We start from the raw sequence: 16345 nt of genomic DNA on the forward strand, positions 1-16345 counted from the left end.
GATAATCTAAATGAAATACATTTTGTAAATTATAAAGCACCATAAAATTTTATGATATACTTAATTGAAGATTATGGTTGTTCTTCATTTCATTAACATCACATTTCAGCCCCTTTTTGAGTGTGAGTGATTTCTGAAATATTGAAACACTTCTGGATATTGCAGTCCTGCATTCAGGTCTTGGGGTTAATCCCCTGTGTTCTTTGCAGGTGTTGGCTCATCTGGCAAGGGGCTACTTTTCAATGACTCAGGTCTACTTGATGGAGCTTGGAGAGGTGATTTGCAAGTGCCTGGGGGAGGCAGATCCATCTGTCCAGCTTCATGGAGCAAAGGTAATTTTCATTAAAAGCCCTGTGCTTCAGGGAGCACAGCTTGGTGCTCTGTGGTGACCTAGATGGGTGGATGGGGGTGGGTGGGAGGGGTATCCAGGAGGGAAGAGATATATGGATACATATAGATGATTTGCTTCGTTGTACAGTGGAAACTGACACGACATTGTACAGCATCTATACCCCAATTTTAAAGAAGAAAAAAAAAGCTGTGTGCTTTTTTCTTCTCTTCCTTTTATGTTCTTCCCTCTGCTGCATGTCCATCAATTCTGAGTTTCTTTAGGAGGTTTCAGGTAGGGAAAGGATATCAATATATTCCTCTATTTTCAGCTCTACATGTAAACCCAAAGAATTGATTTGGTAATAAATTAACAATATATACTTGGTGATTTTGCTCCTGGAAAGAATGCCTCTAAGATAGCAGTTACTGAGAAAAGAAAGAAAATCAGTTGGAAATTACTTTTCCCCTTGATTTGAGGTAATCTCCAAACTGAAGTGGCTTTTTACCTCCATGGTTCTAATATTCATCTCTGATAACCTATTTCTTTTATCTTGGCAGCTTCTGGAAGAACTGGGTACAGGCTTAATACAACAGTATAAACCAGATTCTTCCATAGCACCTGATCAGAGAGTGCCACTCACCTTGGTAAGTAAATGTATATTCATGGTTTTCTCTTTTCTTAGTGCTTCAGTCAGTTTTATTTTGAGGCTCAGTGATAAAGTGGCGTAGAGAGTATGGTTTCTTCCAATATCAGAAATTATGGTTTATAGACTAGGATGAATAGGTTTTATTTGCATTTCAGTTTATTTGCAATTTAGTGTGTGGTAAGATTATGTGTAACATACAGCCAGCAATGGAAGAACCAGTTTTTTGGGGGTTTTTTTTCCCCACAAAACCTACTTTGGTTGCACAGTGTGCCCAAGAGACAGACTAGAATGGTGGGAAGAGCCCAAGATTTGGAATGAGAAGGCATGGGATTAAACCACTTAATGAATATGTGACTGTGAGCGTAGTTTCTTTGTTGTAAAGAGGAATAAAAGTCCTTAACTCATTGGACTTTTGGAAGATTGAATGAGATGTGAAGACTCTGGCAAATAGTAGATGCTCAGTGAGTCTTAATTCCCTTAGCCCCTCCCTGCCAGGCCCCTCCCCCTTATCCCCGTTCATTTCTGTGGTCTGAGCTTGTGTGTGTTGCCCCACGTTGTGCCAGTCATTCTTTGGAGGAGGAACATGTGAGCCCATAAAAAACCCTTCTACTTAGTGCCAAAAACCAAATCAGCTCAACATTAGGGATGTTTCCTCCCTCTGCCCTCCTCATCCTGCCTATTCCTTTTCTCTTCACAATTTCCATCACCCTAGATGGAATGCTACAATTAAGAATGTCTAGCTTGGGCTTCCCTGGTGGCACAGTGGTTAAGAATTCGCCTGCCAATTCAGGGGACACGGGTTCGAGACCTGGTCTGGGAAGATCCCACATGCCGCAGAGCAACTAAGCCCATGCGCCACAACTACTGAGCCTGCACTCTAGAGCCCGTGAGCCACTGCTACTGAGCCCGTGCACCACAACTACTGAAGCCCACGTGCCTAGAGCCCGTGCTCCGCAACAAGAGAAGCCACCACGACACGCCCCCACTCGCCGCAACTAGAGAAAGCCCGTGTGCAGCAACGAAGACCCAATGCAGCCAAAAATAAATAAATTTCAAAAAAAGAATGTCTAGCTCTAGTCCCTTCCCTAGACTGCCACTAAAACTGAAATGTCACTGTTTGCAGGGAGTTGAGTTGTGCTTTGCCATCAGACAGACCTGGCTTTAATCCAGACTTCTCCCCTTGTTCCAAGTGACTTTGAGCAAGACTTTTTTTTTTTTAAATAAATTTATTTATTTTTATTTTTGGCTGCGTTGGGTCTTTGTTGCTGCACACAGGCTTTCTCTAGTTGGGCTGAGCAGGGGCTACTCTTTATTGTGGTGCACGGGCTTCTCATAGCAGTGGCTTCTCTTGTTGCAGAGCACGGGCTCTAGGCGCGCAGGCTCAGTAATCCTGGCTCGCGGCCTCTAGAGCACAGGCTCGGTAGTTGTGGCGCACGGGCTTAGTTGCTCCGCGGCATGTGGGATCCTCCCAGACCAGGGCTCGAACCCGTGTCTCCTGCGTTGGCAGGCGGATTCTTAACCACTGCGCCACCAGGGAAGCCCTGAGCAAGACTCTTAACTGTTCATACTTAAGTGTTGTTTCATATGTAAAAAAGAGATATACTTTCTGTATTACTAATCTGTTGAGTGATAAATTATCCTAAACACTTTGCAGCTTAAAACCATATCCTACATTTATTCTCTCACATAGTTTCTGTGGACCACGAATTGAGGGCAGCTTACCTGATGGTTCTGGCTCAGGTCTCATGAGGCTGCAGCCAGGATGCTGGCAGGGACTGCAGTCAGCCAAATTTGACAGGGGTTGGAGGAGCTCCTTCCAAGGTGGCCCGATCACTCACATACCTTGCAAGTTAGTGCTGGCTGATGGCAGATCTCACTGAGTTCCTTCCCATGAGGACCTCTCCAGAGGGCTGCTCAAGTGTTCTCCTGACAAGGCAGCTGGCCTCCCTTATAGCAAATGAATCGAGAGTGAGCAAAACAGAGCTGTAGGATTTTTATAACCTAGTTTCAGAAGTTCTGCACTGTCATTCCCACAATACCCCATTAGTTACACAGGTCAGCCTTAGTCAGTGTGGGAGGGGATGGCCTCCTGAACATTAGGAGGTGAGAATCATTGTGGGCCATCTTGGAGGCTGGCCACCACACCTGTCCACATTCTTCTGGTTTGGGGCAGGAGGACCCAGATTGGGTGTCCAGGAGCTAGGATTGTGGGGTGAAAGAATTGGTGTGTGAGTGCATGGCAAAACTGAGGACTAAGTCCATGAGGCAGGAAATGGAGACATCAAATCCCCAGACAGATTTGCACATGGGGCATGAAATCCCAGGGTTTTTATAAAGCATGGGAAGGAGACTGTTAAAGATACTCTGCAGATGCCTACCTTGGGGGGCATTGAAGTGAGAAAATTCTTCAAAGTGCTGAAAACAGAGCCTGTTGTTCAATTTAAGAATCTCCACTGTAAACCCGGCACTGTGCTAGGGACTTTACACAGTCTTACATTTTATTATCACACAAACTCTTCCAAGTAGATCTCTTTGTCCTGTTCTACTGAAGAGGAACCAAAGCTTAGACCGGTTCAGTGACTTGCCTGAGGCTGCAGAGACAGGAAGCAGAAGCTGAAGGGCTAACTCCACCCCAGCTCCTGCTCTGGATCCCATGCTCCTTGCACTCGGGCACATGGCCTCTGGGCTGCTCTGGGACCCCCGACCCTTGTGCCCTCGAGGTTTGAAAGAGCCCTGGCTGGGTGTCATTTGATCTGATTCTCAACCAGCTCTGCTGCCCACTAGCAAGTTACGTTCTCTCTCTCTGCCTCAGTTTCCTGGTGTGAAAATGGAGATAAGGTTATATTCTTCATTTAGTTGGGCTGAAGATTAAAATGAGTAGATATGTGTAAAACACTTAGAACAATGCCTGGCATCTGGGAAGCTCTCTGAAAAACAGCTGCTGCTGCTGTTACTGCTATCCTCATCTTCATCTTCCTCCCCATTATTATCATCAATCCTGCTGCCTGACTGTACCAGACTGTAGTTTCCTAATGAATGAAATGGAAGCATTTAATTAGTTGTTTTCTAAAGTTCCTTTCATTGCTGTGGAAGAAGTACTAGTAAAAGTATTTATAGTAAGCTACTACGTTAAGGAAAAACTTTTCATCCCTGTGGTTACTAGTGGTAGTCTTAGCATCGAACTGGTTCCACTGTTGTCTCTTGGGCTGCAGTTGTAACTGTGCCTCTGTTCCAGGTGGTGATGTTCTGGACTGTGATGCTGAACGGTCCTTTACCCAGAGCCCTGCAGAATTCAGAGCATCCGACTCTGCAGGCGAGCGCCTGTGATGCCCTGTCTTCCATCTTGCCGGAAGCCTTCAGCAATCTGCTGGTAACCTTAGGGGTGTTTTATCATCTGTAATTTGTGACTCTGAGCACGAGAGCTTGAGTTTGATTTTAACTGCTTTTCATTTTGAACCAGTATTCAGCATTATCTCTGAGGAAAAGGTGCATGTTCTATTTGAGTGTAGGGTGAGGGCAGTGGGGAGCAGCACTGAAATCTTAATGTCTCAGAGGAGCTTTTACTCCCTGTGCTTAGAAGGCAGGGAGAGAGAAGTGAAAGCAGAGGCTTTGAAGTCAGATTTCAGAAAGATTTCAAATCCAAAAGTTAGAAAATCCTAGCTCTTTGGATTTAAATCCTAGCTGGTTTAAATCTCAGCTCTTCTAACTTCTAGCTCTTTGGTTATCTTAACTTCTCTAAAAGTTAGTTTTATCACCTATAAAATGTAAATGACGTGAGTAGTAATATGAAGCATGTGAAAATGCATAGCTTGGTGCCCAACACACATAGTGGTCAGACTGCTACTTCCTTTAATCCTTAATGGCATTTGCATCCATTCTTATTTATGTAAATTAGTTTTTGTAAGGAAGGCAGCTTGACTAAAGTAGGAGAATAAAATGACCTGACTCACGATGGTAGAGGTTAAATGTAATCACGATGCTGTGTGTACCCCTGCCCCGAGTGGGTACTCAGATGATAATTGGATCTGAGTTGAACCTTTGTTCTCTGCCAAGTTAGCCTCAAGGGCTCAGTTGTGGTCAACTCCTGAATGTGGATTCAACACAGGTGTGTCACAGTCACTTGTCGAAGGCATCGGCTCATGGCTGTTTCATTCGCACTTTTCCTTGGCCAACCTTTCTCATTGCAGAGTGACAGGCAGATCCTGTGCATCACCATGCTGCTGGGGCTGAACGACAGCAAGAACCGTTTAGTGAAAGCTGCGACCTCTCGGGCCCTTGGGGTCTACGTGCTTTTTCCTTGTCTCAGACAGGTCAGAGTGAGCCCGTGTAGCTCCACTGCGCCTCTTTACAGTCCATTTTCTTACTCTCTTTGGTGGATATAGAGCTCCTGAGTTGGACAGTAAAGGAAATTGCTTTGTAATCTGGTTTCCTTAATTGCTACTAAAATATGCTACTGCCTGTAGTTCATTTGTTTTTCACTATTTTGCGCACTGGCCAGGACCCTAGAACAGTAAATATTTAAATCAATGGATAACTGGAAAAAATGAAATGGGACATTACCATACAATACTAATAAATTAGAAAGCTAATAGAGTTTTCACTATGAAGGAAATAAATTTCTCCTTCACTCTTACTTGTGACCTTTATCTCTCTGAGAAGTGTGCAAGTGAACAGGATGTGTTTTGGAAATGTGTTTCGGAAATGTGTTTCATTGTCCACATCTCTTCCTGAGGTGGAAATCAAGCCAAGCTCAGAATTCATAGACAGTTGTCGCAGGCCAGGTTATAAGATGTTCACAAGAGCAAAATCTGTAGGCTCCTTGGGTGTGCATGACACATACCAGAATCGTGGGAGACCTTCCCCTGGGATTTTAGTGAGTGTCCAAATTGTAATATATAAGAAGAAGAGTAAATAGATTGAGTAAATGAATTTTGATTTCCAAATAGAGATTTGTGGTAAAGGCTTACAGCTTTATCTGCAAATAAATTTGAGAATTTTCAAGGTAGCAGTGTGAACTCCTAAAGTGACTGCAGTGTTTTGTTTTGTTTATCTTACAGGATGTCATATTTGTTGCAGACACAGCAAATGCAATATTGATGTCACTTCAAGACAAGTCTCTTAATGTCCGGGCCAAAGCAGCCTGGTCCCTAGGCAACCTGACAGACACTCTGATTGTCAACATGTAGGTGACTCAGCTCATTTCTCCTGGGTGACTTCCAAGCCTAAGGTCCCAAGAGGATATCTTTGAGCCCTAGTATAAAACCAAAACCTTAGTAATCGTTGCCCTACTTTTTAAATATTATGTTTGTATTTTTTTAAGTAATACATTCACAGGTTAAAAAAAGAATTCAAACAGTACAAAGGGGTATGCAGTATAAAGCCTTTCTCCTATCTTAATCCCCTAGTTTCCCTCCCCAGAGGCGACTGCTTTATTCATACACAAGTATCTTGCTTTTTGTCATTTAACTCTAACGTATAACATGTATAAGCATTCTCCTGATTTCTACTGACTTTTTATAAATTGGTATTTATTATTACACAGTCATCACTATGTGATGATTATTTCACCATTACCCTGTAAGTGAACATTCATGTTATTTTAGGCTTTTGTATGCATTGAACATTTTTGTGCATGAAATCTCCCCATTTTGAGATACTCTTTTTGGTTACATCCGAAAGAATGTGGACCTACTAGGTCAAAAGGTATAAACTGTAAGTTCTTGGTATGATCTGAACAGATTTGTGGAGCTGTTTTTATAGTTATACTGAGTGAATATAATTTGTACATGTCTATATTTAACTGGGCTTTACCTTTTGACATGTTTTGCCTGCTTTGGGTGGGACAGGGAAACACCAGACCCAAGTTTCCAGGAAGAGTTCTCTGGCCTCCTGCTCTTGAAGATGCTGCGATCAGCTATAGAGGCATCCAAGGATAAAGACAAGGTAGACTGACAGCAAAACCTAATATTTTTCAGTTAGATACTTAGTGTATTATAGTTTTATCCCACCAAATTTAACCCTGTTCAAAGGAGATTGAGGGTGTACTCAGGGTATGTAGTGTATACTCCACACTTGTACAGTTTCTTTCCTGTCTCATGAAAAATATCAGTGCCATTTATTTTATTTTATTTTTTAATTTATTTATTTTATTTATTTATTTTACTTATTTATTTTTGGCTGTGTTGGGTGCTTGTCGCTGTGCGCGGGCTTTCTCTAGTTGCGGTGAGCGGGGGCTACTCTTTGTTGTGGTGCACAGGCTTCTCATTGTCGTGGCTTCTCTTGTTGCAGAGCACGGGCTCTAGGCGCACGGGCTTCAGTAGTTGTGGCTCGTGGGCTCCAGAGCGCAGGCTCAGTAGTTGTGGCACACGGGCTTAGTTGCTCCACGCCATGTGGGATCTTCTCGGACTAGGGCTCGAACCTGTGTCCCCTGCATTGGCAGGCGGATTCTTAACCACTGCATCAGCAGGGCAGCCCGTCAGTGCCATTTGTAAGACTACTCCATGATATGTCCATGTAGCTGGTTTTTTCCAAAAATCTTTAAGTAGAATAGACAAGTCAGAAAGATGAGCAGCTTGGCTTTGAACATTCCCTGTTACACTATTAAGTTTAAAAAATGTAGACCTAAGCTTTAGGGTCAGGCAGACATGGTTCAAATCCTGGCTTGCCGGTTACTAGCTGAATGACCTTTGGTGCATTATTTAACTTCTAGAAGGTGAATTTCTTCTGTAACATGGAAGTCGTTACATATACCTCATTGGATTCCAAGATGCCTTTTTTATTTTCTTAACATCTTTATTGGACTATAATTGCTTTACAGTGGTGTGCTAATTTCTGCTGTATAACAAAGTGAATCAGCTATACATATACACTTATCCCCATTTCTCCTCGCTCTTGCATCTCCCTCCCACCCTCCCTATCCCATCCCTCTAGGTGGGCACAAAGCACCGAGCTGATCTCCCTGTGATATGCGGCTGCTTCCCACTAGCTATCTGTTTTACATTTGGTAGTGTATATATGTCCGTGCCACTGTCTCACTTCGTCCCAGCTTACCCGTCCCCGTCCCCATGTCCTCACGTCCATTCTCTACATCTGCATCTTTATTCCTGTCCTGCCCATAGGTTCTTCAGAACCTTTTTTTTTAGATTCCATGTATATGTGTTAGCATATAGTATTTGTTTTTCTCTTTCTGACTTACTTCACTCTGTATGACAGTCTCTGGGTCCATCCACCTCACTGCAAATAACTCAATTTCATTTCTTTTTATGGCTGAGTAATATTCCATTGTGTATATGTGCCACACCTTCTTTATCCATTCATCTGTCCATGGACACTTAGGTTGCTTCCATGTCCTGGCTATTGTAAATAGTGCTGCAATGAACATTGTGGTACATGACTCTTTTTGAATTATGGTTTTCTCAGGGTTTATGCCCAGTAGTGGGATTGCTGGGTCATATGGTAGTTCTGTGTTTAGTTTTTTAAGGAACCTCCATACTGTTCTCCATAGTGGCTGTATCAATTCACATTCACACCAACAGTGCAAGAAGGTTCCCTTTTCTCCACACCCTCTCCAACATTTATTGTTTGTAGATTTTTTGATGATGGCCATTCTGACTGGTGTGAGGTGATACCTCATTATAGTTTTGATTTGCATTTATCTAATGATTAGTGATGTTGAGCATCCTTTCATGTGTTTGTTGGTAATCTGTATATCTTCTTTGGAGAAATGTCTGTTTAGGTCTTCTGCCCATTTTTGGATTGGGTTGTTTGTTTTTTTTAATATTGAGCTGCATGAGCTGCTTGTAAATTTTGGAGATTAATCCTTTGTCAGTTGCTTCGTTTGCAAATATTTTCTCCCATTCTGAGGGTTGTCTTTTTGTCTTTTTTATGGTTTCCTTTGCTGTGCAAAAGCTTTTAAGTTTCATTAGGCCCCAGTTGTTTATCTTTGTTTTTATTTCCATTACTCTAGGAGGTGGGTCATAAAGGATCTTGCTGTGATTTATGTCACAGAGTGTTCTGCCTATGTTTTCCTCTAAGAGTTTGATAGTGTCTGGCCTTACATTTAGGTCTTTAATCCATTTTGAGTTTATGTTTGTGTATGGTGTTAGGGAGTGTTCTAATTTCATTCTTTTACATGTAGCTGTTCAGTTTTCCCAGCACCACTTATTGAAGAGGCTGTCTTTTCTCCATTGTATATTCTTGCCTCCTTTATCAAAGATAAGGTGACCATATGTGCGTGGGTTTATCTCTGGGCTTTCTATCCTGTTCCATTGACAAGTTGCCTTTTTTTAATAGCACCTAGCATAGCACCTGACTGATAGCAAGTGCTTAATTTAGTACAGTGGTTCTGGGAAGCCCTACATCAGGCTAATTTAGTCAGAATTGGTTTTTAAAAAGGAAAGCTTCCCAGATGATTCTAGTATGCTGCGAAGGTTGAGACTTATCTAGCAGAAAAGTATTGACTGGAATTATGAAACCTAGCTTTTCCTCCAAGCCTTGCTGCAAACCACCAGTGTCCTGTTGCCCCTGGGCCTTACACACCATCTCTGTACAACAAGGAAAATGGACCTCTCTGAAGTCCAGTCTAACATTAAAAAAATCAGGGCGAGGAGCTCTGCAGAACCTCACCTCTCTGATGGCTCAGGACGTTAACCACACAAGACCTTGCCGAGTTCTAAGAACTTGCACCTTTACAGGCTGCATTTTTCATTATCTCTCTTGCTTTAAGATGTCTTGGGCCTCCTGGGTTTTTTAAGTGGAAATTATACTTTCTGACACAAGTCTTTAGCATGTTTTACGTTTGATTCTAGGTAAAAAGCAATGCAGTCCGGGCCCTTGGAAATTTGCTTCACTTTCTGCAACCATCTCATATAGAAAAACCCAGATTTGCTGAAATCATTGAGGAGGCTATCCAGGCCCTAATTTCTACTGTTCTAATTGAGGCTGCCATGAAAGTCCGATGGAATGCTTGTTACGCAATGGGAAATGTATTTAAAAATTCTGCTCTTCCCTTAGGTAAGAACGTCTCCCTCTTCTCTCTGGTGGAGGGCCTCTTTGGACAGCACACACCAGTGTGCATTGTTAGTAAAGCCACAGTTTTATTCATAATGCTTTAAAAGATGGAAACATACTGAACACCCCAGTTTAGGGGAAAGGTGAGATAAATCATGGTATATATATTCAGAGAGATACTTTGTTGCCACTTAAAATTATGTTTACAAAAAGTTTTTGGTAATCTGGGAAAATACTTCTGATGTTAAGCAAATTAAAACAGGATATGAAAATTGTTTCTACAGTACAATCTCAGTAAATGGATAGAAAAAAGACTGAAAAGAAATTAGTCTAATTATTAACAGTGGTTGCCTCTGAATGGGATGATGAGTAGGATTTTATCTGCTTTCATTTTCTAAGTTTTTTACAGTGAGCATCTGTCATTTTAACAATCAGGAAAAAAATAAAGGGGAAAACAGACCTGGGAGAAAGAGGGTATAAATTGGAAATTCCATATGTGCCCTTGGTACTGAAATGGAATGCTGCATAGGAATCTGCCTCTGAGTAATGACGTCTGTGCACCTTGATATATCATCAGTGGCTGACAGCTGCTTGGGTGTCTGGATCGCAGCCTCCTAATCCCAGTCGCTTGAATTGCCAGCATTTCCCTTACGTATTTGTCTCTGTGACAAGATTTGAACCCTAAGTGCGTGTTCCTGGAGAGGCGAAGCCGTTCTGCACCAGCAGAGCCTGCGTCACGTTAGGGAAACCTGGTTCTGCTCCCCTTTACTGCCAAGAGCGTCCAGGCGGCCAGTCAGCCGGGCGCCAGTGCAGATGTAGCCTCGTGGCTTTTCCCACTGTGGAAGCAGCCTGAAGTCACCTTTGGGGTTGGAGCTCATGGAAGCTGGGTATCTGCTGCCTGTCTTCAGAGACATCAGAGATGTTGGGAAGGGCTGGGAGCATTAGGGAAGCTGCCTTCTACTCTGCTGCCCACCTTGAGGACTGAGAACTCCCGAAATGGAGTAAGTGGTAACTCTGACGAGGAATAAAGCTGGCCGATTTCCTGGGGCCAACGGGAAGCGAGAGGAGCCAGGAATCCAGGCGTCATCTTCTCAGGATTAGAAAACAGAGCCTTCGGTTAATCTGAGTCCTCTGTCGCCCAGTCACTGCCTAGACAGTATTTTCTTTTTCTTTGCAATTAACTGCATGACTTGCTTTGTCCAGAGCAGGGTCTGGGTGCTAATCTGGGTGATGAAATGGCTTTTTGCCAGCATGAGCAGGGCTGGGCATACAGTTGTGCACTTTGTGCACTGCTCAGAAGCACCCAGCCGAGAGGACAGCTGGGGCTGCAGTTCAGTCCCTGCTCCTCCCACCAAGCCTTACCCACTCAGACGAGCATCTTCCCAGAGAAGGAGCCTCTTTCTAAGTCACCAAAGTTCCTATTCAGGGTAGCAGAGGTCCTGAGCACATGTTGTGCTCATCTAGAGAAAGGGAGAGCTTTGGGAGCCGGTACTTGGCCACTTACCTGGGATCCCATAGTCACTCACCGCCCCGATCTTGTAGGATTATTGTGAGAATTAAATGAAAACATAAAATGACTAACCTGAGCACTAGTGTATGTGCTGCCTTCTACCCCTCTCACCCCACTTATTTTTAAACCTCCATTTGCTTTAATGACTATGGATTCTTTCTAGGAACAGCCCTGTGGACCTCCCAGGCCTACAACGCCCTGACATCAGTTGTGACGTCATGCAAGAACTTCAAAGTGCGCATCAGATCTGCCGCTGCCCTTTCCGTTCCGGGCAAGAGAGAGCACTATGGGTCTGTTGACCAGTACGCTCAGATCTGGAATGCATTGGTCACTGCCTTACAGAAGAGTGAAGACACCACAGACTTTCTGGAATTCAAGTACTGTGCTAGCCTACGGACCCAAATCTGCCAGGCACTGATTCACCTCTTGAGCTTGGCCAGTGCCTCAGACCTGTCCTGCATCAAAGAAACCCTTGAATTGAATGGGGACATGGTCCAGTCCTATATCCTACAGTTTTTAAAATCAGGAACAGAGAGAGATGACACTGGAGCACCCCACAGCCCGCAGGAAGGAGACCAGATGGTCAGAACAGCCCTGGAGCACATAAGCAGTGTCCAGGCACTGGCTGGCGACACAGCCAAAAGGGCCATCATGGGCTTTTTAGAAGATATCCTGACCATTTATTTTGACTCATCTGGATCACAAGTAGCACTCTTAGGATTAACAAATCGGTGAATATTTTACTGGACCTTCCAGGTGTCAAGTGATGACAGGAAGACCTGAGCTTGAGCATCAGATGTGTGGGATTTAATCTTAGGGGCAGAAACAGTCCTTTCACTATTTATTTAGATTGAGTTAGTGCTATTTAAATTTTTCTCAAAGGGCTCAGCCACTTTAGAGAGTGGTTTCACTGTGTTGGCCATGGCCATGGTGGTTGGAACCCCTGACCTCTGCACGCGGGAGCCAAGGAGTTGGGTTGTCTTGTGGGCTGAGCAGACTGGGGGTTGTAAAGAGTGTTTAGTCTCAGAAGAGTATTTTTAGAGTAGCAAAAGGATTTAGGAGTTAGAATGTTGTACATTGTGTCTCTGGGAATTGTTTTTCTTCTATAATAAACTAAAGCAGTGTGCCCATAATCTACCATTTTTATCAAGTTGCATTTCTAGAAAGCTGCGAGCAGAGCTGCTGTTCAGCCAGTTCGTTCTGGTACAGCTGCATCAGTTGCTACAATACTGAGACGGTTCCTTACAGGTTAATAAATAGCGGTTGCACTGAGCTCCCCAAGTGGCAACCCTGGAAGCCCCCTCCATGCCTTCCCTCAAGCCTGTAAAGAGTGACCTGGCACGCAAGGGCCTCTGGCCTAGGCCCATGTCCATTTCACCCTGGCCGTAACATCAGCTTCTATCTGAATTTCCTAATGCCCTTTAGGCGAATGTAGTCCCATATGCTGAATTCATGGTTGTTTTGCCACTTTTGGATTTGTGCCTTAAAAAATGATTATTTGTTTAATTTAGATGATTACAAAGAAAGGTTTTTAAGTTATATTTTGATAATGCCCAAGCAGTTATAAAAAGTAATTTCTCGCTGAAAAATTATTGACATTTAAATTTTGCGTGCATCTCTTGACCACCAACAATTTATTGGAAATGATTTCAGTCAGGAATTTGGAGATATATAAGAAAAGATTCCACACTTATACTTGATATGGGATAAATAAGAATCAAGATACGTAGAGTGGGTTTTGGCAATATATTATTTAACTATGGTTATTTAGCTTAAAGTACACATTTCACGGCCTACGTACGTCCTCAGTTTTTCTTGTTTGCCCTTAAGTTACTCTTCTCCCTCTGTGTTGTTGTATGTTCAGAAAATACTGTTGAGGCAAAGACTAGGGTGCTCAGATAGCTGAAGGCTCACTTTTCTGTTGGTAGAGTACAAGTTTCCAAAGAATGAGACTACCAGCGCAGTAAAAACTACCATATAGAGCATTCTTTAGACTTGCTTTTCTTGGGAGATGATTCTGGACACGATTTCTTATAGAGGCCGTGGAACTGAGTTGAACCTGTACTGACCCTGCAGTGAATCTTACGACTTCCTTCTCTTGAAGGAATATATGCTTAGTAGCAGTTTATTTGCTTGTTGTTTTCATGAAAGTAAAAATGTGGCATATATAACTTAACTTATTCCTGGTTCTTTGGGCTTTCACTGGTGGGTTCCTTGGAAAAATATCTGTGAAGTGACTTTGAATGGTTTTACTTGATGATTCACTCTCATCCTTTGCTTATCTTGAATAAAATCTAATTTTTTTCTTTCTAAACCTTTTGCTTCCGTTAAGGTGTCCAGGTTTCTGAAAACAGATGTTAATATTCGTATGCAGGGAAAAAGCAAGGGTAAGCACTTCTAGAAATTCCATAATGCAGGGTGTGGGCTTCCGTCCCAATGGGGTGCTGATTCTCTTCTCCTTGTGGCTTTGTGGGTGTACACCTGGGCCAGGGGCTCCTCTCAGACACCTGGGCTGGGGCCTCAGTAAAGCTGCCATTATGAAAGGAAGCCACTCAGAGAATAAAGGGCCAGAACTTATTTGATGCAGAAACAGTAGGAAGTCTGGCTCTGATACAGAATTCTAATTCAGAATGCCAAATTCTGAACTTTCTTTTGATATTTAAAAGAAAAATTTGGAGGAGTCAGCTTGGCACAGATGTCTAGAGCCTTTATTCATTGAACTGACAGCATTAGGAAACATCACTTATATTCGAACCTTTCCTGTGAAACCCACTAATTCCTGCCCACTTCTAGAACCTGAGGAAGATGCACACTGTAACCTCTTTTGTAGAATTAGTTAATGGTAGAGCCAGTGCCCTAAAGTGATTAGAGGGTAGACAGAAACCTCCTATAGAATAGCAGGGCAGCAACGTATGTGAATCCAGACGAGGAGCAGAACCTCACCAACGTAAGAGCTAAGTGAGTTCTAGTTACTCCGGTTCATTCGGCCTTCACCTCATTAATATAGTGCAGCCTCTCTGGAGACATAATTCTAAACAGGAGCAGCTGTGTCAATGGAAAAAGCCCTTCCTTGAGAATGATTGCTCTGCAATCTATTCTATGACCTAATAGGATTGACTGTAGGAACACAGGTATTTTTTAAATTTAGAAGTTCTGTTAACAAAATGTTATCACATTGATAGGTCAAATAAGAAAACTCATAAAAATGGTCATTTTTATGGATACTGAAAGAGCACTTGATAAAACTCAAATGTTCTTTTCTGATCAAAAATCCTTTTAAAAAATGAATAAAAAAAGATGCTTCGTTAACATCATAAAATATTTCTATCTTGACGGTGACTTTGCTAAAAAAGTCACAACCAAGACAAGCAAGCCTGTCAGCACCACTGTTACCTAAAACATTGTGTAAGATTTTTTTTTTTTTTTTTTTTTTTTGTGGTACGCAGGCCTCTCACTGTTGTGGCCTCTCCCGTTGCGGAGCACAGACTCCGGACGCGCAGGCTCAGCGGCCATGGCTCACGGGCCCAGCCGCTCCACGGCATGTGGGATCTTCCCGGACCAGGGCACGAACCCGTGTCCCCTGCATGGGCAGGTGGACTCTCAACCACTGTGCCACCAGGGAAGCCCCATTGTGTAAGATTTGATGATCAGTGTGATTAAATAAACCAAAAGTAGAATTTTCCAAGTTTTTACAAAGAGAGGTTCCAAATTATCTTTGTTTGTAAAACACAAGCCTGAGGGATGGAATTCACAAATAATTATTTGTAGAAAATCAACTCAGAAAATAATAGAATAAAAGTTCTGTAAGGTAGCTGGTTACAAAGTAAATATGCCAAAATCAATAGCTTCTCTATATATCAACAATAACCAATAAGATTTTTTTATGTTAAAAAAAGATCCTATCCCAATAGTAATAAAAATAACATACCCAGGAATAAATCTAACCAAAGCCTATGCAAGGATTTTGTGAAAAAATTAAAAAAAAATTTTTTTTGAAGGTCATTGAAGACGACATTAAACAAAAAAAAAATGAGAAGATATACCATGTTCCTAGATAGAAGGACCCTTTATTATAAAAAGACCATGTCTCTCTGAATCTATAAATTTAGCTTAAGTCCTATCAAAATCAAAAACAATATTTTTAATGGCAAAATTATTCTAAAGTTCATCTGGAAAAATGAATAAAAATTCAAACCAAGGATTAGGCTTCTAGCCACCCACCACACTGCAGGGGAAAAGAGAATCTCTTCCTCAATTAGGGTGCCCTAAGGGAGCATTTTTCAGCCTTTGTAAATCCACGGCCCTGTTTGTTACATAAAAATCCATCTCTTATTCTCATTCCAGTCCTAGCCTACCCTGTCTCTCCCACTGCATGCAGCTGTAGTGCCTGGACTCAATGCATGGAGCAGCTATCTTGGAAAGGAAAGAATAACAGGAAGATCAGGGAAGGAAAGGAGAACTCCGAGTACCACCAAACTGGCAGTAAGTTTACTGTTTTTCCCACTCTGGTGTCTCCTGGCCTGGACTCCAAGCAGACAGAATCCTGGACCTGCATACCATGAAGGCAGAAAGAGCTACCAGAGAAGCTGTCTATTTCTGGTCCTAGGATGGGGCAAGAGGGCTTATGTAAGTCAGAGAGAGTCAGGGAGATCCCTGTTTATTGCTGCTTCTCATCTCCCACTCCAGCCCCTTGGCAATCCAACTGCAGCAGAGGCTGTCACAGCCAGGCAGGTGCCTAAAACTTCAGGGAGGGGAACCCTTTTCTCTGACCAGAGGAAGTGGGGTCCCAACAGCAAGAGAGTGATGCCCATTGCTTTCTCTTGCTGTCTGGGTTTTCTCATTTGACCTC

At 42.7% G+C, this 16345-nt stretch overlaps 1 protein-coding gene across 2 annotated transcripts in view; it reads left to right on the forward strand.

Moving 5' to 3' along the window:
* HEATR6 (HEAT repeat containing 6) overlaps nucleotides 1-16058 on the forward strand; it is a gene marked incomplete at both ends in the record, with an annotated part of 46952 nt that extends 30894 nt beyond the window's left edge. The window contains 10 exons of one of the 2 annotated variants that reach the window (XM_079725871.1): nucleotides 210-332; nucleotides 889-975; nucleotides 4213-4347; nucleotides 5165-5287; nucleotides 6035-6159; nucleotides 6824-6920; nucleotides 9785-9989; nucleotides 11660-12227; nucleotides 13837-13883; nucleotides 15841-16058. In XM_079725871.1, the coding sequence (XP_079581997.1) occupies nucleotides 210-332; nucleotides 889-975; nucleotides 4213-4347; nucleotides 5165-5287; nucleotides 6035-6159; nucleotides 6824-6920; nucleotides 9785-9989; nucleotides 11660-12227; nucleotides 13837-13883; nucleotides 15841-16058 (1728 nt within the window). Of the gene's footprint in view, nucleotides 1-209; nucleotides 333-888; nucleotides 976-4212; nucleotides 4348-5164; nucleotides 5288-6034; nucleotides 6160-6823; nucleotides 6921-9784; nucleotides 9990-11659; nucleotides 12630-13836; nucleotides 13884-15840 lie in introns of those variants that run through there. The other variant, XM_079725872.1, reaches the window with a different exon arrangement.
* Nucleotides 16059-16345: the final 287 nt, after the last annotated feature.

Source organism: Hyperoodon ampullatus (genome assembly GCF_949752795.1).
Source record: "Hyperoodon ampullatus genome assembly, chromosome: 19".
Classification (NCBI taxonomy): Eukaryota; Metazoa; Chordata; class Mammalia; order Artiodactyla; family Ziphiidae; genus Hyperoodon; species Hyperoodon ampullatus.